At 39.9% G+C, this 27,422-nt stretch overlaps 1 protein-coding gene across 1 annotated transcript in view; it reads right to left on the reverse strand.

Moving 5' to 3' along the window:
* Positions 1-278: 278 nt before the first annotated feature.
* Positions 279-27,422, reverse strand: part of LOC115789515 (matrix metalloproteinase-17-like) — an 88,428-nt gene continuing 61,284 nt past the window's right edge. The window contains exons 5-10 of the mRNA XM_030742961.1: positions 16,535-16,711; positions 14,611-14,713; positions 12,891-12,973; positions 11,851-12,003; positions 11,367-11,624; positions 279-505 (exon numbers count right to left, since the gene is read on the reverse strand). Of these exons, the coding sequence (XP_030598821.1) occupies positions 279-505; positions 11,367-11,624; positions 11,851-12,003; positions 12,891-12,973; positions 14,611-14,713; positions 16,535-16,711 (1,001 nt within the window). The remainder of the gene's footprint in view (positions 506-11,366; positions 11,625-11,850; positions 12,004-12,890; positions 12,974-14,610; positions 14,714-16,534; positions 16,712-27,422) is intronic.

A 27,422-nucleotide genomic window follows, 5' to 3' on the forward strand; every position in this document is an offset into this window, starting at 1 on the left:
GGATGATGCCCTTAAGAATGACTACTTATTGGCAGTGCCCCTCAAAAGTAATGGTAAATAAATAACAGCAAATTTAGAGCAAAAAGATGCTAGTTATATAAGAAGAAGAACATTTTCCTGTTGTTGGTTCATCCACTGGCCCTCCAGCAGTATAGTTCTGTGTCCCATGCTTTAGCATCATAACAGTTCAAAGCGGAAAGCCAGTGAGAGCGTCCAGAGAGGCGGCAGCAGCCAAATGGGAGATGGGGATGGGCGGGGCGCCTAAAGGTGAGGCGGTGTCAGAGGTGGCAGGAGCACACCTCATAACCATTCTCTGCGTGGTCTGGGTGGCGGTGCACGTTGACTCTCGTCTCTGTGCTTTTGGGCTGCGTGTCCGGAGAGTCCGACTGCATCTCTGTGCACAACAGCCAGTCCTTTGCGATGAGGCGGGGGTATCCTGCATCCACCTCCATGTCACTGCCTGGGACTCGCCAGTATTCCTTCCCCTTAAAGAAATAGGACGAGCCTTCGGAGACACAGATTAGAAGACAGGGATTAGTGTGTGTGTTTGTATGTGTGTGTGTGTGTGAACTACACATAAAGAATACAATACCAGGCTTTAGACTGAAAGCAGTGCGGAATTATCTTTGCTCTTATCTGGAATACCCATAAGCAGAAGAACACATTAAACACCAACGGCTATAATTTGTACCATCGTGCTAAGTGTAGTATTTTCGCTTATTACCTTGCCCCACAGTACAGCTGTTTGATAAACCACAGTGTGTGTGAACCAGGTGTCTACATTCATCACGGAAAATTATATCATTTAATTTAATATAACAGCTGCATTTTCCACTGGTGTGTTTTGGAAAGGAAACTCCAGACCAGTTTGCAAACTTGCATGGACTGCAGCAACTATAAACCTATCTCAGAAAATGACATTTATATAAATATTAATTTGCCAGCGCAAACAAACTGTGGAAGGAAATGCAAATGTGCTTGATTATACAGAAAACTTTCCCAGTGATGTGAGACACGGTGTGTTTATTCATGCCGGTCACCTCCTGGAAATGCTGGTGGTCACAGTCCAGCCATTGATTACATGTGTCAGCACCAAAAACAAGGGGTTAAAAAAATCATTTTTAATGTAATTTCAAAGAGCCACAAATGAAAATAGTAAAAATTGGACTCCTGAGTCATGAATAATGAAAGCTAAGCTGACACACATTATGGCACACCCTGACCATCAACAGGTGGTGTTGTGGAATAGTAATGATTGAACATGGGGCTCGATTTCCTGCACTTAAATGTTGTGCAGAATAGATCAAATGTAGTTACATAACATTGCCAAGCTGAAAGATTGAGCATTCAATTTGGATGAGGGTGGATAACTGAGCAGCAGCAGGGACCTAAAGAAGCCTTAAATTAGACTTCTCAGCCAGACAGTGTCTTGCTGAAAGCCTCATTAATGCTGCAGCTCAAACACAGATACATGATAAAAACGACACAGTCTAGTTTTGGAACATGTGCAAACAAGCATGGAAATACAGAATGTAAGGCAAAAACAGAGTTTGTACAATTCTAATGAAAGTCAAATATTTAAAGTCAATATCTGGTGTGACCTTTATTTTCAACACAGCCTGAACGCTCTCAGGCAGCGTTCTTGTCATTTATTCAGGAATAGTTCTCCAGGCTTCCTGAAGGACATTCAAAGCTGTTCTTTGGATGATGGCTGATTTTTATTTTGTTCTCTGTCAGGATGAGCCCACACTGCTTCAGAAATGTTGGGGTCTGGGTGCCTGGGTGGCTTAGTGGTGAAGCTGGCGACCACATACATATGCTGCATTGTGGTGCTGGTTCGAGTTCCAGCCTGTTGCCATTTGCCTGTGTATCTTTCCCCCATTTCCTGTCTCTCTCCACTGCCCATAAAAGCCACTGTGGGCAAAAATGCAAAAAAAAGTTGGGGTCTAGGCTCTGGGGAGGCAATCCATGACTGATAGTGTTCATTGTGTGTTCTTCTACCCAGGTACTGCATTAGCAGTGTGTTTGGGATCATTGTTATGCTAAAAAGAAGCTGTTGCCAATCAGATGCCTTCCAGATGATATTGCAAGGTGGATCAATGGCTGACTGTACCTTTCTGCATCCATAATGCCATCAATTTTGTGAAGACCCCCAACACCTCTGGGTGAAATGCAGCCCCAAACTATGACAGAGCCTGCTCCATGTTTTACAGATGGCTGTAGACCCTCCCCGTTGTACCTCTCTCCTGACCTCCTCTGTAGATACTGATGAAGATTTGAAGCTGGAATTTCAAATTTGGGTTCATCACTCCATCAGACCTGTTGCCACTGATCTGATTTTCAGTCCAGTTCTTGTGTAATTTGGCATACCTCAGCCTTTTCTCCCCATTTCCTTTCCTTAAGAATGCCTTCTTGACAGCCACCCTTCCACAGAGACTATTTCTGATGAGGCTTCAGTGAACTGTAGATGGATCAACTGAAGGGCCTGATGCATGTCTCAGGTCCCGTGTTAGGTCTTTGCTGGATTTTCTCCTATTTCTTGAGGACATGACTTTCGGATGCTGTTAATCTGCTGTAGATATTTCAGATAGTTTTTTTTAGGCCTGCAATGTCTCTGTTATCCTCCACCTGTAAAGGTTTCTTCTTCTTCTTTCTTCAAATTTCTTAAGGACACACTGCCACACCATGCAGAGATACGCCAAGTTTTTAGCCATAAGCTCTTAGCGAATCACCTCCTTGGTGCAGAAATACTATTTTATGCCTGTTAAACTGTGGCATTTTGTTTTGTTTTTTTTTTAGATTCAACTAAAGAAATGGGAACAAATTTTGTTTTTAAAATGTAAAATTATTACGTGTAGACACAACACTGGTTCAGTTAGGTGGCTTAACAAACAAAAAAACATTCCTCTAAAAATGGTCAGGTATTGCTCAAGATCACTTAAAAAATCATAAGAAAGTCTGGCTCAAGACTTCTGCACAGTACTGTACTATTAACATATGATACTTTCAGAGAAATAGTTAAGTAAAATTGACATGCACTCGATATACAGTATAAAGAGGATTTCCTAGTGTCTCTGCCTTTGCTGGTCAGACTAAAGCAATGCCTTATGGGTGCTCTTGACACAATAATTGAACTGTCAGTTGATTGTTAATGATATACCCACCACTGTGACTGTCTATTCACTACAGGGCACTTAAGTTAATTAGAGTCACCAAAACACCAAATGGGCATTGGCACTGTGCTTCTGATGTAAATGCCACTTTGCTGAGTGCCATTATGAAAAACATTTTTTGTGTTTATCAGATGCGATAATATGAATGATAATGACATACAAAGTCTGCGGGGCAATATTTCCATCACATGTTCTTTGTACTTGTATGAGTTCTGATCTGGATATAAAAGTATACTGAATGCCCTGAATTTGAAGCAAGGAAAATGAAATTACCAAAGTAAATGGAAAACCTAACACCTCAAAATGAATGCACTGAAATGTACTTAAAGTTTTGAATATAGATTATAAGCTCATAATGAGCTTCCTGATCTCGCGCAGGCTGAATTCGTTGAAGGGATCCACGTCCTCCAAGTCTATTCACCTGATTCCTATGAATTCTTTTTCATTAAATAGTGACTATGACAACAAGCAGAGAGAAGTAAACATGTGATAATGCTGAGGCTCATTAATAAGTAAGAGGGAAGAGATAAACAAGTGAAGGAGTTTGAGCGAAGTGAAAAATGTTTTCTCGTTGTTAATGGCCTTGGAGCTCGCCACATACAGAAGCACTCCAAGGCCTATAACTCTATAGCTCTGGAGTGAATAGTGTTTGTCTATAAATGCTTATTCAAACATATATTTACCTAAACTGAATCTATTCTATCACAGTGTGCATGGAAATGTTGGAGGAAGTGAGATGAGAGACAATAATAATAATAGAGGAGGATAAATTAAAACATATAGTTACTTCTGGGTGCTTTCCTGCAGTTAAGGATGTGTAGCCCTAGTATAAAATGTTTGCACCATTTTATAAATAGAATCAATAAGTAGTATAACCTCACTGGGCACTTTATTAGGTAGTACTTGCTAGGACTGTGTTGGACCCCTTTTGCCTTCAGAATTGCCATCAGAAGATGGGTACATTGTGTCATAAAGACATGGTCAGCAACAATACTCAGGTAGGCTGTGGCATTTGAACAATGCTCAGTTAGTACTAAGGAGCACAAAGTGTGCCAAGAAAATATCCCCCCACACATTACATCACCTGCAGCAGCCTGAACCGTTGATACAAGCCAGGACGGATCCATGTTTTCATGCTGTACACGCCAAATTCTGACTGTCATAACAGAAATTGAGACTCATCAGTCAATGTGTTTCCAATCTTCTATTACACAACTGTGGTGGTCTTCTGTTGCTGAAGTTCATCTGTTTCAAGGTCTCTCTGATGTATTGTGCATTCAGGGATGCTCTTCTGCAATCAAGGTGTGCAGAGGAGCATCCCTGTTACTGTTGCTGTTGTTTCTACTGTTTGTTCTGATGCTCAGCTGGAATTCAGCAGGTTGTCATGACCATGTGTGCATGTCTAAATGCACTAAGTTGTTGCCATTTGAATTGGTTGATTAGATATGTGTGAATGAGCAGTTGAACAGGTTTACCTTAGAAAGTGACCACTGAGCGTACATTTGCGGCAATGTACTCCTTGCATTGCTGTCACCTATGTATAAACGAATGTTTTTTTTTGCACTAGATTCTCATGTCCACGCTTTACTTAACAGATATTAAAACCTGGCAACCCCACAGCTTTTACAAAAAACCTCTAATTCTTGTAATAATACTGTTGCAGCACCTAAAATAAACGCTTTTTGCTTTGGATTTAGTGTTTGTGTTGGGTAATAAGAACAATTAAAATGCCTAAAATGTGCAATGTAAGTTGATGTGGTAGCTGTGCTGGTCTAGCAGTTTCTTTTAAGTGGGTGAAGGCTCACAGCACCTAGTAATCCTTTTCCTGTGCATAATCATGGGGATATATTCAAACTGGGCAGCAGCATAGTGGAATAAAGAGCCAAAGATGTTCTATAATGCCCAGATATACACCTACTGACTTCATTCTTCTGATTACCATCAATCCCTACCCTAACTGGAAAGCCAAATTATAACCCCTTAAGCAGCTCTCTGATTACAAAAAAGTGTGGACCACAGTGTCTTCACATTTCAAACATGTCCTCACTTTCTAACTTTAAATATCATTTTGATCTTCACAAAGATATAAGAGTACACATTCTCCTTTCTGATCTGTCACAATTATTGAAAGATCAAACTTGTAGGGCTTAATGGCACTTTGTCTTTTTCAACTGCTCGTTCTTTCCCTCAGAGATCAAGCGACCTACGGCTGTCAAAGTCTGGTGAATACATTTCATGTCACTGAGTTCTGGCTAATAATACAGCTTCGTTGACTGAAGATGAGGCATGTGCCATGCTGAACAAATAAGTTTGTGATGACAGTGGACATTTCTCTTTTGTGTTTCATCCACCATTACAGGTTACGAAGACTTGTGACTTCTATGCTCATCTCGTAGTAATTTTCACTCATATACAAGGTGTAAACTAATTGGGTGATAGGTTGAGAAGTTTTTTAGGTATATGTTACACCAGTAACTTATTTGAAGTACATCTCCTCTATTCAGTGCTGAAATATGTGAATTAAAGGATGAAGTACTTTTTTAAATTAAATAGTATGAAAAGATAAAAACCAGCAAGACATTCCTGAAGCTTTTGAGTGAGACTCTCAGCCCCAAGGCCATTAGTCCTTACTAGGGATGTAATTTTTATTTATTTTTTATCATTCAATTAAAAATACTTTAATTTCTATTGTGCTGCTTATATTTTCATATTTTGTGAAACTGGAGTAAATAGTGCATTTATTCATGGATACTCTTAGCTGTGGGTTAATACATACTAACTAGCACTTGGGTATCAAGACAGTGTATGTGGGGTTGAGTTCATAATGATTATAGAGCATGTCATAGTGTGGCTCCTTAGTTGAAAAATGGGACTATTTGGATTGAGATTAAGCTGAGTCTATCCTTTATTCCCTACTATAAAAAAAGAAAAAAAAAAAAAAAAACAGCCCTGGAGACCAGTCAGTAACCCCCTGCCATTAATAGGTTAACTAGGTAAAAATGTGTATTCCCCAACTGGTTGATAAGTTGTTGCTGGAGACTGTTGGCAGTTGCTAGGTGAAATTTGTCACAAAGTGGTATTTGGATTTTACCAAAAAGCTCTGCGATTGTTTTGGTTGCTTGCAGACTGCATGGAAGACACAAACTTGTGTATAAACATGAACTTGTGCGTAAACCTGTAAGGCAGAACTTTTATTTTGAAGGCGAATGTTCTCTGTTTCCATTTTGCACCACACATTTTCAAAGTTCACCACTGCTCGTCCAGTAGTTGTCTTCCATGCAAAACTATGGGTGACTGTGGAAATCTGCTAGTCCCATCCAACCATTCTCTTTTGCTTATCCTGTTCAAGGTTGCGGGGGTGGGGGTGGAGCCTATCCCAGCTGTCATAGGGCAAGAGGCAGGGTACACCCTGTACAGTGATCAAAGCAATTAAAAGGAGGTTTTTGGTGCAGGGCCCTCTTTGTGACCAACTTCACATGGCGATAGCCAGCAACAAATCACCAACCAGTCAGGGAATACACATTTTTCCCTAGTGAGTGGTGGTTGCCAGGGTGTTGCTCACTGATCTTTAGGTCTGTGTGACTGAGGTCTTTACTGAAACTGTTATTTTGACTCTACTAATGTAAGTCTACTACAAATATAGCGCTATATAGTGCTAAAAACAGTGCTAAAAAGTCAAGATTATTCTTGAGTCCTATACTGATGTCAGCCTACAATGATTATCATAATTATAGAAGCATTATAGACTTTATGTCCTCTTTTCCCTTCCATAGCAATTGTTCGATGGTTTCACTGTCATGCCCTGTTTTTCTATAATGTTCATCATTTGAATGAATCTGTATTTCTAATAACTACTCCCATTTCTTCTGTCGTCTTTAATGTCTAAAGTCCTAAAGTCTCATCTTTTCTGTGTACCCTTTGTCTTCTACTTAAATTTCTCTCCTGTATTTCTAAATTATTTTTATAGCAAGGTGTCACCATATTCACTCTTTCCTCTTTGCTGTCATATCACTCCCTTCCCCCTGTCTGTTTCGATCTTTATTCTCCCTCTATTCACCCGGATGGTGAAACAAACACAGAATAGGCTTTGATGTGGCTTCAATTCCCAGGCCCCATGGTCTGTCTATGTGCATTTATGGATGTGGGTTTCCAAGTTGACTGCTTTTATCTCAAAATTATTAACAAAAAATGAAAACATCTTCAGCCACACAAGTGCTTCAGGACTGTTTCAGAATTATAAAATCAATCGAGGTTCTACTGTACGCATAAAAGCAAAAACCACAATAGATTTATAAGTAAACAGTGTTGAAAGGGATAGGGTTGAATTTTAGGCACTTTGATGCATAAGCACCTTTTAAACTCTATCTAGACTAACCTGTTTACGCCTGTCATTCATAGTATCCTTTCATGAACATTGCACATGGACAGGGTGGTGTAACAGGGAGCAGAAGGTTTGTTTCTTGTAAAAATGCTGCAGAGGAGGAACAAGTACCCTTATGTGCGCACACACACACACACACACATACACAAACATGTGGGTAAACTCATCAAAGAGCTTGGAGACCTCTGAGTCTACAAGCTTAGAAGACAGAATACAGACCACTGACAGGGAAAAGAGCTTTGTTGTATTTACATTCACTGCAGGGTTGGTTAGAGACATCCTGGCTTCCACTGAGTATTCTCAAATTTTAAAAATAAGTGCCTGCTTTTTTGATGGATTTTCAAAACCTAAAACACTCTCAAGCACCGTCTAGAGCCTGCTGCTTTCGTTCGAACACATGGTATTAAGCGATTTTACAACTCTTAACCAAGATACAGGAGTGATATGTTGTGACCTTGACTCAGCTGGTACAGTGGAGCTGCACAGAGTGATTACACTGGGCAAGCGCCAAGGTTTGACTCTGTGAATATGAATTAGAGTGTTGGTAGGATAGACCATGTGTGCAATGTCAATAACAGATAGTGGTTAAAAAAAAAAAGCCCTCTATTGACACATGAAAAAAAATGTAACAAATTAATAAACAAATGCAAATGTTCTTCTAATCTGCATTCTACAGCCACAACAAAACAATCATGGATGCATCCAAGGAACGCCAAATACAAATAAACTAAAATGAAACAGGAGCAAATGGTGGAACAAAATGCACTGCATGAATAATGAAAACTCTTAAGGCCACATATTAAGCTTTTGTCTTAGAATGTGAACAGGAAATCCCTGGAACATGCTTCAATTTCTTAAATCTATGCTTCACGACAAAATAATGGATTGAAAATTGCACTGCAGGTTACAGAAATGAGCCGAACATAAACCAGCCTTGAAGTTACATCATGACTTTAGCTGTGTTGACTCCAGACAAGAGCATCCCATGTCTTCATGGAAAAAAAAAATACTCATAATCATCTCACAGACATATCATTATGTACAGATACTTTCCATACTACTGACATTTGTTTAGACTCTTTCTCTCTGATTGATCTTTCTGAGTTAACTTCAATAGTTGCTTCCTCCAATCCATCAACATGTCTGTTAGACCCCATTCCTACAAGACTGTTCAAAGAACTCCTACCATTAATTAATGCTTCCATCTTAAGTATGATCAATCTATGTATATTAACAGGTTACGTACCACAGGCCTTTAAGGTCGCAGTAATTAAACCATTTCTTAAAAAGCCATCACTTGACCCAGCTGTCTTAGCTAATTATAGGCCAATATCCAACCTTTATATTATCTCAAAAATTCTTGAAAGAGCACCTGTAGAAGAATGGTATATCAGATGAGATTCAGTCAGATTTCAGAATTCATCACAGTACATAAACAGCATTATCTTCTTATGGCCTCTCACAGTCAACTCATATCTGTGCGTGTCCTGCTAGACTTCAGTGCAGCATTCAATGCTGTTGACCATAATATTTTATTACAGAGATTAGAGCCTGTAGCTATTAAAGGTACTGTGCTGCAGTGGTTTGAATCATATCTGTCTAACAGACTCCAGTTTGATCAAGTAAATGAAGAGTCTTCTTCACACACTAAGGTTAATTATGGAGTTCCACAGGGTTCTGTGCTAGGACCAATTCTATTTACATAATACATGCTTCCCTTAGGCATTAGATAGCATACATTTTCATTGCTACGCGGATGATATCCAGCTTTATCTATCCATGAAGCCAGATGACACACACTAATTACTTAAACTGCAGGAATGTCTTAAAGGCATAAAGGTCTGGATGGCCTCTAATTTCCTGCTTCTAAATTCAGATAAAACTGAGGTTATCGTACTTGGCTCAACAAATCTTAGAAATATGAAACATTGTCCAATTTTGGTGAGCCTGTGTGAACTGTGGCTTCAACTTCTTAGTTGATGGGAGTGACACTCAGTGTGGTCTTCTACTCCTGGAACCCATCTGCTTCAAGGTTTGGCATTCAGAGATGCTCTTCTGCATACCTTGGTTCTAACAAGTGGTTATTTGAATCACTGTTGCCTTCCTATGAGTTGGAAACAGTCTAGCCATTCTCTTCTGACCTCTGGCATCAACAAGTCATTTTCTACCAGAAAACTGCTGCTTGTTGGATATTTTCTGTTTTCTGGACCATTCTGTGTAAATCCTAAAGACGGTTGTGTTTCTGAAACACTCAGACCTGTCTGTCTTTATTTCCCATTCTGATGCTGTTTGAACTTCGTCATGTTGACCATGTCTACATGTCTAAATGCATATGAGGTGTTGCCACATGATTGGGTGAGTATCATTTATTTGTGTTAAACAGTTGAACAAGTGTATGCCAATAAAAATGTATGCTATTCTCTTCACACTTTGCATTTGTGACCAGGACAATGAATTTAAAATGTAATTACACTTTTTGTGTCATTCTTATTGAAGACAATGTGAAATTATTAAGAGTTTGTTGTTTTGACACTGTGTACAAAATCTCATGACAAATCATTCAGTGATTACTGAGAAATTTCAGGAGATACAGTACCAGTCAAAAGTTTGAACACACCCAACCATTAATATGAATGGGTGGGTGTGTCCAATGAATAGATGAGTGTGTCCAAACTTTTGACTGGTACTGTATCTCCTGAAATTTCTGAATGAATAACACTGCCATCTCTGTGCCAGAAGTAAGCCTTGACTTGAAGCTTGTGTAATTGTTCCATTATCTCATACTGTCAAACTTTATCCCAGTCTAAGGACTTAAAGACTGTCAAGTCCATAGACTGGACAGTCTTGAAGCTGCATTGCTAACTTGCTTAATTGTTCCATTATCTCGTACTGTCAAACCTTATCCCAGTCTAAGGACTTCCCCTGAGAACGGTATTGCATGGTCTTGCCTTAGGCTTCAAAAATAGCACAGCAGACTAGTGGTTTGATGCTCTGGTGGAGTGTTACAACTATATTTTTCTCTGAGAAATGTAATCATTTTTCACTGGAAGAAACTGACAGGCAATTCATCATTTATACACTGAATGTAATCAATCAGAGTGTCTTTATAATCAATTTTTAATCAAGACAGAAGCGGTCAAAAATATGTCACTGCTTTGCTCTGTGCACATTCTCACTCTGAGTGATTGATTAAGGTGTAGTTTTGATCATTTATTCTGAGGATGATTAAAAAATAGCTATACAGCTTTATTATCAAACAACATTTATTTGTAAGAAGTTCCTTAGAGGAAGCAGATTCTTTTGCATTTTTCTTACATTTCAAATTATCATCACTTACTGCAAAGCACTGTAGAAAAAAAAAAAGCAGGTTCTGCTTCTACTTCTAGCTCTATATTTGAGCATACTGACACCTCAGTGCCTAAAATAAAGCATTCAGTTGACTTTGTTTCAGCTGCAAATCTTGGCTGGTGGCAGAAAAAAACAGTTCATGTATACCATGGACAAGGCGTCTACATTAAATGTCAGTAAAGTAAATGCTAACCAACCAGTATTAATACTGTGCTATGCGTCTAGTCTTAATGACAACCTATAGTAGTCTTAGTCAGTAGTACAAAACATATTCACAGATCTTTATTCTATACATACAGGCTGTTATCTATCACAGACATGCACCAGTGCGTGGATCAGGGAAAGTTTGGGGTCCAAGGCCACAACTGTGCCAGTGTCAACTTTGCCTCTCTTTTTCATCATCTTCTGCACTCAGCAGGCAAAACTGCAAAAAAAGAGTAATTATATTTCCTGAGGTTACTCACCATCAGACCATCTCATGGCATCATCGAGTTGTGATGGCAGCCCTTTCCAAAGGTTGCTGTCTTTAGGGTAGCCCAGATCCATTCGTCTCAAGTGGTCATCGTAGCGCCAGTAGCGGTTGTCCTTAAAGAAGTAGGTTTTGTCGTTGTGCAGCCAAACAAAGGCTGCATCCACACCCTCCAAAGGTAGGCCAAAGTCACTGATGGGACGAGGGTAACCCTCCTCCACAATATTGTCTTTAAATACCCAGTATTTTAAACCTAAAGGAAGTTAAAAAAGAGACAAAAAATACATTCCAGTCAGAAGTTTTATAAAGAAAACAGCAGATAACTGAGAGGATACATTTGAAAAGATGAGGGAAATGAAACTGAATTTTGTAACTCCTTTACTACTCACATAGAATAACAAATTACAAGAGTTCCTTAAAAATACCACCCACTCTCTTCCAAGAGCTAACAAATTGCAGGTTGTTTTTTGATACCGTACCTTTAAAAAACACTATTTTGTGGTCCCCAGGCCTCTCATACACTGCGTCCACACTGTCCAGATTGGTTGGGAGGCCCCGCCAGAAGCGATGGATCTGAGCAGGACGCAGAGACACCAGATGCTTCTCTCTTGTTAGCCTCCAGAAGTACTTCCCTATGAGGAACAGGTTAGAATTGAGAGGAACGACAGTATTGCAGAGGCTGATCTGCATGGTACATGCGAATGTCAGAAAGCACCAGAAACACGATAGAGCTATGAGTGCCAAGCAGCAGTTCTGGTTTAAAAGGTTTGATATTTGTGGCAGGAAGACATGATTCCACTTGTTACAGGCTGATAAGAGCTAGAGGCAAATCTAAATATTCTGTCAATGTTCTACAAACTTTCTGTGGCCTAAAATTTTAAGTGTTCCATCAAAAATGAACAATATTGGGCGCCTGGGTGGCTTAGTGGTGAAGCCGGCGACCACATACATATGCCGCGTTGCGGTGCGGGCGGTGTGGGTTCGCGTCCCGGCCTGTCGCCAATTTGCCTGCGTGTCTTCCCCTGTATCTTTCCCCCATTTCCTGTCTCTCTCCACTGCCCATAAAAGCCACTGTGGGCAACAAAGAACAATATTAAAAAGTTCTATAGAAACATAGTTAAAATTCAGCAGACTTTACTATCACTGCTACTACAGAACGTATGCAAGTCTCTTTCTTGTTTCCACTGCCAGTGGGAGGCTAGGGGTCATTTCACCAGAGGGCAAGAATGAAAGGGTGATGTAATTTTTATACTGAAGTCTCTCAGCAGGGCTCAGTTGACTCAGTCGGGTGTCTACAGCTATCACCTCTCGCTCATTCTCTTTTCTTTTCCATCTTCTTTCATTTTATTTTCTCCACTGCTAATTTGTTGTTTGTTGCCCCCCAACACACACACACACACACACACACACACACACACACACACACACACACCACACACACACACACACACACACACACACACACACACACACAGCTCCGCAGCTTTGCATATATCTTTCTCCCTTTGTGCCGTTGTACCTTTGAAAAAGAAGGCCTCCCCTCGTATCTGGGCCACTGCATCAAAGTGACTGGTGCATCTGTCTGGGGTATCTCGTGCCAGCCTGAGAGAGATGTGAAGAGAGCAGGAGGAGAAAACACTTTAAAACCAGGGATAACAAGAATCTGCTGGATTCTAAACTGGACATTTATAAAGCTTTAAACCTTTAACCACCACAGAAAATGTTGTTTCTCAGTTCTAATGATTTGGCTCTCATTTGCAACTACATTTATCAAAATTAAAACATATATTTTGCAATTACATTGTCTTGCTTTTTGTTGGCATGATCGACTCTTTCTGACAAATTTTGCTCACACTTTTCCTGAGACCCACTGGGTGCCTGTGTGTGAATTAGTGAAACCATGCTAAAGGAAGTGGGGTAGCTATCAGGCTGATATAGTGAAATCCCTGGGCGCATTTATCTCGAAGGTTTTAAGTGATTTAAATCACTGACGTGGCCTGCCTGCCAATGATGAAACCATTAGCACCACAGGGCTGAGAGTGAGAGCCCGCCAGGCCTTATATTACCAACAAAGGTCTCTATTCAGAACTCTATTAGCACTACACCACTGCGTAGTGGTCAGTATCAGTGCCCTTGTCAGGCCTAATCTAGCTTTTTCACACATCATGACCTGACGAAGGCAGCGGGAAATCATTAATGAAGCTAGTGGAAGTCTGAAACTGGCGAGCAAACGTGGCTAAATATTCATCCATGGTGTTTTAGTGCTACCTTGCTGTGTGTGGTTGTATTTGTATGTGCACCCGTGAGCTTTGTGAAAATATCTAAACACTGCAGACCTTCAGACTGAGACTTTTTGTGTTTGTTTTGTTTTTGGGGGTTACTTGGGTTGGAGCTTAGTGGTTTGGGTGTACGAGTGCAAGCAAATGCACATACTCTCAAAATACATAAATGGACAAAATGCACTCTAATTATTCTCGATAACCTGAAGAAACTACAGGCTGATAGCTGCTTCTGGGAATTGTTTAATTAGATGGGCAGGCTCCCAAGCTCACTCACTGACTCTTGGCTAATTTGCTTTGTGGTGCCTCAGAACGTCTATCAAGCCCCCCAAAAAACTATTTTTTTACAATAAATGTACTCCTGCATAGATTCATTATATTGCATCTCAGTGGAAGTAAGGAAAAACTGATACAATTATAAAACAATCACAGTGCAATTATGTGGATGTACAAGGAACCGTCCAAAAAAACTGAAATCTCTTTGTAATGTGATCCAATGCAGTGAAATAAATTGAATGAATACCACCTGCACGAGGCCCGTGAATGTAAATTCATCTATTGTCATATCTTTCCATCATTTTTGCAACTATGCAAACTGAGTGCACATTAAGAAGAACATTCCTTTTCAACTCTGTCTACTTAAACCACAAGACAAATTAAAATGCATTTTTATAAGATGTGTCCTGATATGAACTGTGCTGTGTGACTTTTATTGATACAGATCCTCTGGCCATCATGCCAGAGGAGTGACATGTCATGCTTAATTGAATTTAAAGACTACATTAATGCTGAAAATGGCTTTCCTCCCTTCAAGCACTGCATTTGATTTAGACAAAAGAGACCACAAAACAGCAGTTAAGGAATTGCTGTAGTGTAATTTTATAGACTATATTATTAAAGTAGCAGATCTATTTCTATTGCCTTTAAAATATATCAGATACCTTTACTTCTTACACTTACGGGACAGTGGACCTGTTTTCAGGAAGGTCTAGCAGGACAGGAGGCTCAGCTGTCTGAGAGGGGTTGCCTGGTTGATTTGTGTGGGACACTGAGTCTCTGACACCTAGGAGGAGAAGATATAACATATATAATAACAATTCATTCAAGCCGCCCATAACATTTATTAGTTATCTGTTTAGTTATTTTCATTCTCAGTTTGCAGAGATAGATCAACATCAGTACAAAAACTGTGGAGTGGGAGCTTCAGGCATGGGTTTCCATGGCTGAGCAGCTCCCGGAGGTGTCATATGTAAGGTGGTCCGGGACTTTTGTCTCTGTAGGTGTGTGCAGGGGTAGGTAGGTAGAAACAAAGCAAGAGCCATCACTCAGTGCCCTGAATTTACTAGCAGCTTATTTTAAAATTCTAAAAACGATAGAGGGATAAAGAGTTCTTGAAGAGTTCAGTTTGCACTGTTGAACTTCATGCCATCTTTCTGATGAGATTATTGAGAGTACAGAATATCAGATGGACCACAAAATATTTTCTCTTTCTGTTTTGGTACACACTGGTCACAAACTGAAGATTTCTTTCTGGCTAATAATTTTCCCTTTAGTCTGAACCAAGTGGGTTTGATTTGATTTTAACGGCACAGAAAAGCTCCTCAACCATGCAATAATCTCATTCCTAATAACACTCACTGAAAGAGCCCAATACAACATAAACAAAGAGAATGAAGTCTTTGGAAGAGCCAAAAACATGCACGATCGACATGAATATGTTAAGAAGATATCAGTATGGACAGCAAGATATTTATAGGACTGGACTTGTGTAATTTCTTGGTTATAAATAACTACAGGGCTGTGATCACCAAACATTTTTTTAAGAATACTCTCAAAATGAGGTGGTTTGATCATTTACACACTTCACAAAGTTCCACTTCAGTGGGATTCAGTGATTCAAATCGCATGTTGTCATTATTTATTCCTGCCCTTCATTATCTTTTTTTTTTAATGGTCATTCTCTTTCTTCTCTCATTGTCACTTCCTGGATCAGAGGGCAAGGTGTGATGAAGTCACATGGCATAATGAGGTCCAATTAACTCCATCTATGTTTTCATTAAATCAATAACCTTGCTCTGCAGAGCTCATAAATTGGAGCCCCCTGCATGAGATGAGGCTGCTGTAGCTTCAGTCTCCTGAGGTGTCACTGCCACTGGTGCACTGCGAGACAAACATAATTACAGCCGAGGATCATGACTCACAGCCAGTAGAAGAGTATTCTATGAATGTATATACGGGTCAGAGACTTCAGAGCATTGATCATGCTTGACACAGCTTGTTATAATGATGATTCATCAGGTGAGCAGCTAATTTTGTGAGTATTTACTGCAGCATATATTTCATATTAATGATGAGATAACACGGTGGGAAAAAAAACTGCAGAAAATTGTTATATGACTATGATATGATTATAGAAATACTCAAAACAGCTGACTGTAATAAGTGCTGTGCAAAAGTCTTGAACCACACCTCATTCTCAGGCCTGGAGAACTATTGCTCAGGACCTCTTCAAAAAATTACAAGAAAGTCTGCTTCCTTGGAAGCAAAATATAAAGAAATGAGGAGTAGACTTTTGCACAGTACTGCATTTCCACATTGTGGAAGATTAATTTCATAGTTACACAGCCAATTTGTTTTTATGTCTCTAACAGCATATTCCTCGTTACTAATCAACAAATGAATACGAATGTTTATGTGTTTGTGCTTTTTAGTAACACCTGAGGCAGATTCAATAAGTGGAAATTCTGATGGAAATCCAAGTAATTTACTTTTCTGGCCTCTCTTACACACACCACACACACCACACACACACACACACACACACACACACACACACACACACACACACACACACAAACTCAGCTGTCAAGATATTCCTTCATACCATAGAGCTGCCAGACTCTGACTTTGTCTTCATAGGGTAGATCATATTTCAGAGGGTCTCCCACAGGACCCTGGTAGTATGGTCTCATGATGGACTCCATTGCTGAGGTGTGTACCAGGCCGATGGCATGACCGAACTCATGGACTGCGACTGCAAACAGATCCATCCCGTGAGAGTCTGAAAGAGACAGACAGGAGATTAAACAAAATAAAAGTAAGCAGTGAGACATATAACAAAAAATATATATATATTAGTTGCAGCTCTACATTATCATAGTGAATCATACTATATGATACTATACTATATGATATACTACTTATTATATAAAAGCAGTTCTATGGCTGCAGCTGCAGACCTTGATCATGTGTAAACGGATAATCTGCTTTTTCCTCTCTGGTCAGTAGTTTGTTTTGATTGGTCACCCGTGTTCAATTAACATTCAGTCATAGACAAATTGTGTGTGAAAGTGGTATGAAAGATCCACAGTGACAGTCACCAGTGTGACCTTTCTGCTACCAGTCTGCGCCCTTAATTGACCCTTTTCGTTTTTTTGTTCAACTTGTGGTGCAAATTAAGAGGCATGACAGACAGCTCAGGAAGCTCTGAGTGTTGTAGGTGTGTGGTGTAGTGAGATAACTATGGTAATACTGCCTGAGTCCCTGAGCCGCCAATCAAAATCTTAGTGTGGAAAGACACCTAAAGAGGCTGCAGGCTATTAAAGCACCTTCCCTCCATGTTCAGCTAAAACATAAAAAGAAAAATCCTCCCAAACTCCTTGTCTGACTCTGTGAAGCAAGACAGAACCTGGGGCTTGGAGATTTAGATTTCCAAAAATATGAAGAGGAACCATGTCAAACCAAGCTAGCTCAGAGTTCCTTGTTGGCTGTGTGTGCAAGTATGCATTCAGTTAACCACAGGTCGGCCACGGCCTGGGACATGCACTCGTGCTTACAGTATTCACCTGGGGTGGTCAGGAGGCAAATGCCAACTCTAATCTACAGAAGCACATGTTGCAGGTGAACAATGGGAAGGATAGAAAGGGAAAGAGAGTGAACAAGAAGGGGAGAACAGGGGCTCAGAGCACAGTATGTACCATGCCATTTTATTTATAGTCCATGTGAAGCAGACATAATAGATGTAATGACTGAGCACAAAATCAGAGAGGAGAGGAATGTGTGACTGCACCAAACCCCTTTAGAAAAGGAGAGAGAGACAGAGAGAGGGTAGAATTCGGTGTGACTCTACAGACTGTTGAATTCTTTGGGGTTCAATATTGTTCTTCCAGATTCACCACTAACCCATTAAGTAGCTTTTTTTTTTTTTTATCAGTCCAAATGCTTTCACGGCACAGCGCTGGGGACAGAAATTAATAGCTTCATTGGTAGACCTTTCAACCCTCTCCTGACTGTCAGTTCTCCAGTCCACAAAAAATGAGGATCACAGGACTCAGTTGCTTTGATCTTGGTCAAGAAGACCCTTAAAAAAACATGACATCCCTTTTGTGGATGTCCTGAAGTCAGACTACAGCCAGACAGTATTGTGTAACTATATCTGCAGTCAATACTTTCTGCTCTCTTTGCAACAGCTAGTCAGGAATTCCTCATTCAGGATTTAGTAACTAAGCTACTTTAAATCTTGTGATATAAAAAAAATTAGCTTGTAATAACTTAATAAATGCCACTCAAAGCATAAATACAACTATAAGTCCTTTTAAATGCACTTTACTTTATCTATAAATGCACATAGGGAGAAATGTGTTTTCCACAAAGCAGTATTAGTTTCAAGCAGCATTATGGTTATCATCAAATATTCAGTGCTCTCCTAGCTGGGTTTATTTGATCCAAATCATATTGCCATCTTTTGCATATTTAAACACAATGAAGCTTAAGTTCAATAAGGAAGTAATCACTCATCTGCCTGCTTCCTGGGTGTTCGGCTGCTATTCTGTTCTTTGCCTACCTTCCACTTTCCCACGCTGTCAAAGTCAGTACTGACATCATTACTTTAGCCCAATCATTCTCTTGCCTACCTTCAGTGAGCCAATCATCCTCCAACCCATGTGCTTTAAAATCAGCGCTCTTCAGTCATTCTGTCTTTCAGTCTCTCATTCGTGCAACCCGCCTCCTCATTTCATCCATCTCCATCTTCATCATCACCAGTGTCTAGACTCCACTGGGATTCCGTCTGCCCTGATGGGTCATCTGAGTCTAATCACCAGATGGATTCATTAATTTCTGTATCACAATAAATCATGTTCAATTTTTCCAAAGGATCTCTCCTTATTGAAGTCTTACTTTTAAATGTAATCTGAAATTAATTGGCAATCATTCCTCTTAAAGCTTATCAAGCATCAGGTTAGTCTTAATAGTTCAAACAAATTAGTGACATCTGGAAGTTATCTGTGTAAATATTTAGGAACAACTTATTTTAGGAAGAAACTAACTTATGTGTCACAATCTGTTTTAGTTTAGTTATTTGTACATTCAGGAGCCATTTTGTTAGGTACAACCCATTCAACTGCTTGTTAACGTTCAGGAACCACTTATCTACTGGGATTTTCCCATTCAACAATCTCTAGAGTTTACAGAGACTGGTCCCCAAAATAGAAAATATCCAGCGATCAATAGTTCTCTGGGTGAAAATGTCTTGTTGAAGTCAGAGCTCAGAGGAGTATGGCCAGACTGTTTTGAGCTGATAGGAAGGCAAGAGTAACTCAACCAAAGTATGCAGAAAAGCATCTCTCAATGCACAAGATTCAGAGACGCTTTTCTGAACCTCGAAGCAGATGGGCTACAGCCACTCCTGTCTGCTAAGAACTACAGTTATATTTCTCTCCAAAATCAGGCAACAGAAGACTGGAAAAAAGTTGACTTGTCTAAATCTCAGTGTCTGCTTTGACATTCAGATGGTAGGCTCATAATTTGTTGCTGACCCTGTCCATCCCTTTATGACTACAGTGTTATCTGTTGATGCAGTCATCTTATGATGACTGCATCAATAGACCGTGGGGCTGTATATTAGATACATAATATAATATCTTACCCTTACCCTTCACCCTAATTTTACTATCAGTAGTTTTCAGCAACATTGCTTGTTTAACATGCTTTGGTTCAACTGCTCAAGGTAAGGCCCATATTTTGAAGCCACTTCTCCACTGCTCTTTGAGTATTTACTTGGTTTCATGAAACTGATTTATAACAAGTAGACAGCAGCATTCTAAGGAATGCTGATCGCCTGCCTGCTATATACCTATGGGTGCTCAAATGACCACCACAGTCACCAGAACTCAATCCTATAAAGCACCTTTGGGATGTGGTGGAACGGGAGATTTTCATCGTGGATGTGCAGCCAAAAAATCTGCAGCAAATGTTTCATGCCATTGTGTCATTATGGACCAAAATCTCTGAGGAACATTTCCAGGACTTTGTTGAATCTACGCCATGAAAAATTAAGGCAATTCTGAAGGCAAAAGAGGGTCCAACCCACAACTCGGAAGGTGTACCTAACAAAGTGTCCAGTGAGTGTATATCTCCTCTTAACACTTGTGCTATTTCCATGTTTTGCCTTGTGTTCCATCAGCACTGTGATCATTGAATTTCCAATATTGTGCTACTAGGAAGTAACATCTTTTCTGAGGTTACTGACTTAATCACTAAAAAGGCTTAGTGAGGATGCACTTCATGCTCAGGACTTCCAGGCTGTCTGTAATGGTATTGGCTCACAGCCAAAATTCAGTCCACCCAGGCACAGTGCTTTGCTTTCTCTTGTTTGGGCCACAACAGAAAAAAAAAAAAAAAAAATCTTTCTACCAGATTAAGAAGAGGTCAGAGCATGCCAGTCCTCCTTAATATCGGCTTGTCCTGAAGCTGGCATCCATCCTTGTCACCAAAATCTCCTAACTACATCACTAAACTGATCCCTTCCATGAAGTACCCATCCTCCCAGTTAGTGCCCCTCATTAACATACATGTGCGTTACCACAAACAAATAAAACAATCACACTAAATAATTAATTAAAAAAAAAATCACAAACTGCTTAGGGTCCCCATTGCGCCATGACACCATATGCAACCTAAAACACTGCAATCCCTTAATGATGTCCTACATGCTTGGTGAGCCTGGAAGGCCCGGCTGCTGCTCTGGTTATTCAGATAAAGCTGTTAGTAACCACACACAATCTAAAGACTCATATAAACTTAGCAACCAACCAACTACTGTATATTTACAGAATTAACTCTCACACGCGTTTCATGCAGTACGCTGCCATGTCTCCTGTCACAGACAGAATTCTGACAAAGTTATATATTTTTTGAAGGGTTGACTTTAGAGAAAGCTTTATATTAGTTATATTTTGTTGACTTTAAAGGAACTGTAGGCAAAAAAAAAATAAAATAAAATAAGTGCAATACAGTACTCCAGTGTACAAAGTTTATAATTGGTGAACTCTTTCACACTATCCCACTGTTATGTGTACCTGTTCTAACTTTATAGTTTGTTTATTGTCTGTGGATTTTGATCCTGTTTCTATTTCCTGGGACTGAATTGTTCTTCAGCATTGTTTATTTTATTTTATTTTTTTTTCATTTTCTATTCAGTATTTTACTTCAGTGACTTGTTATTGTCAACAAGCATCAGTCTGGAAATGTGGTGTGAAAACCAGGGCACAGAGAAGACACACTGTGATGTAAAGAGAGGGTTTAAAGAAATAATAATAAAAAAAAAAAACTTTAAATTGCAGTTTCAAATAATGCTCCATGAATGTAATAACACAATGTAGCCTTAAGAGACTAGAGTCTGATATTTGCAATGATTCTGTCATGTTTTCTGTTCCCCTGCAAAGTATAATGCCCCCCCTCCTCTCACCTGCCAACAAAACAATGGAAGAACAGGGGGAATACAGTCTAACAATCAGTGGAAAAAAACACAATAGGATAACATGTCCAGTATACCATCCTCGCTCATACAGAAACATAAACAGTACACACAACGTGTGCATGTGCTCCCATCACACATGCATGTACAAACAGAAACAAAATAATTTAAATGTCATGAAAAATTCACCTGCCTAATGATGCTTTTGTTTTAGTCAGGGTAATCAGTTTGTAGAAGCAGATTGCAGGCTGAGTGATAATTAATACAAGCAATCTGCTGCCTGTCAAAGCAAAAACAGCACTTCCAGACCTCCGCTTATTTGATCTCACTGAGATTCCACCTCTCACGACTCCTAATGGATGCCAGAACCATCCATCTGCACAGCAGGGGTGAACTGGTCTGCTAAATGCGGTGCTTGATTTCCACTATTCAGCAACATCATACACATTAGGAGATGGCCTTAGCGGACCCAGATTTAGAGTCCCGCTGTGAACAATGCACCGGGAGATGGGGGAAAGGAATTAGCAAAGGCAATTACTCAGCTACGGATTTGTCTGATAATGTTCATTTTTCTAAAGACGATTACACAGCTCTACAATCTGCTGAAGCACCAACACTCACTTTTACCTTGTGGGCTGACCTAACACGCTTAGATCTTCTCAAGGGATTACCATGCCTCTGAAAAAGTTGCTAAGAGCAACAATTTATGAATCTGATAGCTTTGCCTGTTGTCTTACAAGCAGACGGATATGTAGTTCAGCAGTGATACTGGCATCAGCTAAGCAATGCCTTGGAGACAAGCTAGGCAAGCTGATGATGGTGGAGGAGGATGTGAGATAACAGCAAGGGGAGACTGGCAGAGTGTGACGTGAAGAAATTAAGAGCTGTTTAATTAACCTTTTTCCCTGAGCCTCACAACGTCAGCCTGGCAGCTTCGGTGTGTTAGAGAAGGCAATTTTAACAGCTAAACAAAGCATTAAAATCTGGATGTGAGCTGAACTTTGCTCCCAGCACCACAGAAGAAAAGAGAATCCATCAGCTCTGTGGCTTTCTTTGGGGAGCTGATCGGAGACATTTGAGATGAATTTCCACTTTAGATGCTTAAAAAAATAGCAGTCTATTGCTTTCCAGATGAAAAATCTTGATTCACTAGATGCAAAGTGTGCCCTTGAGGAAATTCATCACAGTGCAGGAAAGAAGTATTAATGGTCAACTAAGAAGTTGGGTTCCTAGAATTCATCCATACTTTTACTTGCCCTCATTCTGAAGATCATTTTCTGCACACATTCATCCTCCAGTCTCTCTGAATTATTTATTACAGGCAAAAATTGACAGCATCCTCAAAATTAGCTCTTAAAATATATTACTGATAACACCTATATTTTAAACTTGTAACCCAGATAAATACATTTTTGGAAGCAGGTTATGTAGAGAAGTCATAAAAGTCATAAAGGTGAGGCCCCATCGCTGACCTCTCCTCCTCCTCTTAACCAAACCTACATCTACGCAGCTGCTGGTGCCTCCACCATCATTCCATACACACATTCAAACACACGCTCAAGCCACAGTGCCAGCATCGTCTGCTTGCCTTGCCACTGCAGCAGGCTGGTGGGAGGTCTAATTGGAGCAGATTGAGCTGCTGTCCTGCAACATATGGTTCGCAGCCCTGACAGCAGAAAACAAAGGAGGGACATCCACACAGGTCCTGGCCCCTTTGCAGACTCACCAGCTGGCTTAGACAGCCTCACACACAAATCAAATCACCAGCTCAAACCTCCAGGCTGAGGTCAAAATGCATCATGAGGGTGACGATTCCTTTTGTTCTTCTTTCTTGTGGACAACAGTTATGAGAATGAAAATATGTTAACCAGGAATTAGGGTTGAACCAAAACACCACTCTAGTGTTTAACTCCAGATTTCAGACATCTGCTATTCAGTTTGGGGTTTTACATAAGTTTTACCAGTGAATATAACTTAATAAAATTCTTGTAGATATACAGTTTATTTACATGTGAAATCTTATGCAAAATTACAATAATACGTGACATGTGCACTGTCATAAGGATATAGAAAAGCTGTTACTTCTTCTAGTTGGGCCTTAACTTGAAGTTACTGAAGCCTTGCAAGACTCACATTTAATTTGTCAATAAGGCAAAACTCTATATAAATACCAAAACTGTTATCCTGATTTGTTACATTATGCAACTGTAACAATATTCTGTATGTAACATATATGATAAATAAAAAATGTACTTCTTACATCTCCTTTTTATGTTTTTCTTTAATAAAAGTGTATGTTCCTGTACTTAATTGGTTTTAATGTTGTTACCCTGTAGTCGAGTTTTATACTATCATAACTTTTATTGATGCAAAAGATTTTAATCACATGTTCTACAACTTCAAATTCCACCATACCTCATAACTTGTAATCACATCACATTAATGGTGCATTCACACAGGCCTAGAAACTGGTTGGTGAACTCCTGGCAACCACAGGTCACTAGGGAAAATTGTGTATTCCCAGACTGACTGATGAGTGGCTGCTGGAGGTTGCTGGTTGTTGCTACATGAAATTAGTTGCAAAGATGGTGCTGCACCAAAAACCTCCTCGATTGCTTTGGTTGCTAGAAGATTGCTGCGGTTGCCCGCAGGAGACGAGGACTTGTCTGGAAACACTTGCCAACTACTCGCTGAGCATGATTAGACCTTCAGCAGTTGATTTCACAGCAACTGCAAGCAACCTTCAGCAATCGGCAATCGGTGGTTGCCAGGGTGTTGCCAACTGGTTTCTAGGCCTGTGTGACCGGGGACCAACTTGTTATTTCACAACTACTGCAGTTAACATGATGCAGGTTTGTGGACCACACAATGTAATATACTTTTTTTATTTAACAGTTTTAAATTTCCACTGTGAATGTTCAAAATAGCACTTTTGTACCCACAAGTATCTGTAGTTAGATACAAATTATCCACCATTATGTAACAAGTCATCTGACATACACACAGTTAATGCGATCCTAAATGCGTTGGCCAAATTTTGTGCTTAAATCGACAATTGCTTTCAGCTGGCTAATGGGTTCAGAGGTGGACATGGCATCATTTTTGACACTTATTATTCAGTTTTAGAAGTTCACTTTCAGTATAAATGATGTGAACACACACTGAATTTGTGAACTTACAAAACTGTATTGGCTGGCATGTATTTAGAGCTTCAGTGCAGTTTCTTGTTTCTTTTGCAAATATAGCAAACATACAGAATGTATGTACAGTAGATATTTGATGTAGAATGAAAACCTGAATAAAATGCAAATGAGCAAGAGATTAATAATGGGACAAATGCAAAAAATACTATACAAATCAGTCAAGTGCTTTTTTTACTAGTGTTATTGATTATTAGTAAAAGTGACTGCTTGGTGCTTGCTGACCAGGATCCAGGCAATAGCCCACAGGAGATGCTTGCATAATGAAACATCTTCACATAATGTGCATGTAATATAACTTATATTTTATGAACTGAGCATTTCACAAGATAATGTATACATAGCCCCCAAAAGCAGTGTTTGTCATTATCTCTATGCAGCAAAATCTCTCCTATTGCCTGGGCCGGTGCTTCATAAATTCTGTTTGCTCACATTGTCTTGCTTCCAGCTTTGGAAAAGGTTTTCATGTCAAGTTTGTCTTGAATTCATCTTTCATCCACCAGACACTCTATTTGGGAATGCTGAAGGTAAGCTGATAAAGGTTAGAATTGGTAGAGGTTGCCAAGTTGTGTGATTCTCTTTCTCCTGGAAGGGAAAAGGCTTCACTTGGAATTAGAGGAGGTATAACAGCATCCTCACACATCAAAAACTTTTGGCACTCTATCTGTTGGCCTCAGGGACATTTTAGCAGGTGGTGGTGGTATATAAAGCATGGCAGTAACAATTACTCTTCCCCTGCTGAGGAACTATTTACAATTTTATTAGAAACAAAGAATAAATACAGACATCAAATACCCACAAGCAGCACATGTAATTTGACAAATCAAAGTTAATTTGTTTCCTAACATTTCACTGGAACAATTGATGGAACATGAGTCTATAATAACACCATTTGATTTAAAATATCTGTGCCTGACTAAACATTTTGCCACCTGGAAACCACATTTCATTTAAGGTGACTGACAAGGCTGATAGATAATTCTTTATTTCCTGACAAACACTTATAATTTAATACAGAACAACTTAACAAAAATAACCATGCTGAAATCTTGTTGGATAATTAAAAAAGAGGAACCCCCCCCAAGTAGTAACTTTCCAACAACAGAACTGGAGGCATCTGATTTTCTCTTTAACTTCCCTTTTCTCATTCCTCATACAGATACTTCTGTGTAATGCTGAACCTTCGTCAGAAGGTATGCGCTTTTTGCTCCCATTTATACTTTTTATTAAGTGAGCTACATTCAGCACTGTCCCTGAAGGCATCCTGTATATACATAGACAGAGCACTAAAGCTGGTGCACTACAAATGCATTGCTGTCAATATGTCGCCTGTGTAGACATTGTGTAATGGTTTCTATGTCAAAACAGCCTGTTCTCATTCCCGTGGTGTCAAATAATGCCCCTTTGTCAACGCTGCTTGCGTGTTTCAGTTACGCACAACTTGTCCTTCGGCAGCCCCACATGAGTCAACAGATTATGGCATTAGTAAAATGGGTCTGTCAATCTCAGCTTGTCATTTTTCAATGTGCAATATTTTTCTAACATTAACCAAGTAGGGGTTTCAGTGTCTAAGTGAAAAGCTGGTGAAAATGTAATGAATCAGCAAGTGGAAAAATGTAAACCTGGTGCAAAATGTCCTGGCTGAGAAAACTGCAACACATCTTCAGCCTCCTTAAAGTGGATTTTAGCGGACTCTAAAATGGGACCATACTCTCTTGGTGGCCAGTATTCTTGGGGCGAGTGTGTCAAGGGACCGGTGTTACAAGACAGATTGTGTGTAATGGAGATATGCAGGCAACATTTGACAAAAAAACAGCATATGATGCCCAAAGAAAGTTGTGGACTTGTTTAAAGCTAGAAAATTGTTTGCAGTCATGTCTGTCCCTTCCATGCAAATTGCAGGCGACTGCTGCTCTGCTAACAACCAAAGCAATCACAAGGATGCTTTTGCTGCAGCACCATATACCTCTTTGTGACCAAGTTCACCTAGCAACTGCCAGCAACCACTTGCCAACCATTTGGAGAATACCCATTTTCCCTAGCAACCTGTGACTGCCAGGAAGTCTCTACCATCTTTAAGCCTGCACGACTGTGGCTGCAGCAACCACTTTCACAGCAACCGCCAGCATACTCTGGCAACCACTCGCCAAACTTTTGTCTAGTGACCGGTGGCTGGCACTGGGGGTCACTGACCTATGTGACTGAGGCCTCAACTAGTGAATTTGATCTGTCGTGTCAAACTACAGTGTCCATTCATTCCTAACTTCAGCTTATTTTGGGAGATTGTGATAAGTAATTTTACCATTTATCACATCTTTTCTACCAGCCTTCTTATCATCATTTGCACTCTCCACTATCCATCCATCTTTCATAAAGAAGGGACAGATGCAGGCACAGAGTAAAGGAGAGAGGAAGGTCATTTTAAGTTCAGTCATCCAGATGAAAGGATGAATAAAGAAAGCAAGTCAGAGAAAAGGACAGTTAATGATTTATGCTGTCATTCGTATGACCGTGCTGGGACAGTCCCTGCCTGATGATGCATTCAGTGGACTTGATTGCTCCATCCGCTTATTTCATCCAGATGAGAGGACCTTTAATACCTTCCCACTTGCCAACCCGATCTACTTTCTGTTTTTTTCCTTTTTTCAAGCAAAGAACAGTAGACGTAAAATGGGGATGGTGCTAAGTGACTGCCAAGGTTTAGAGAACCTGACCATTTGGCCACTATTTGAAAAATGGTCCACAAATATTTAATTTGTGAGGACACACACACACACACACACACACACACACACACACACACACACACACACACA

This window comes from Archocentrus centrarchus, chromosome 12 (assembly GCF_007364275.1).
Source record: "Archocentrus centrarchus isolate MPI-CPG fArcCen1 chromosome 12, fArcCen1, whole genome shotgun sequence".
Lineage (NCBI taxonomy): Eukaryota > Metazoa > Chordata > Actinopteri > Cichliformes > Cichlidae > Archocentrus > Archocentrus centrarchus.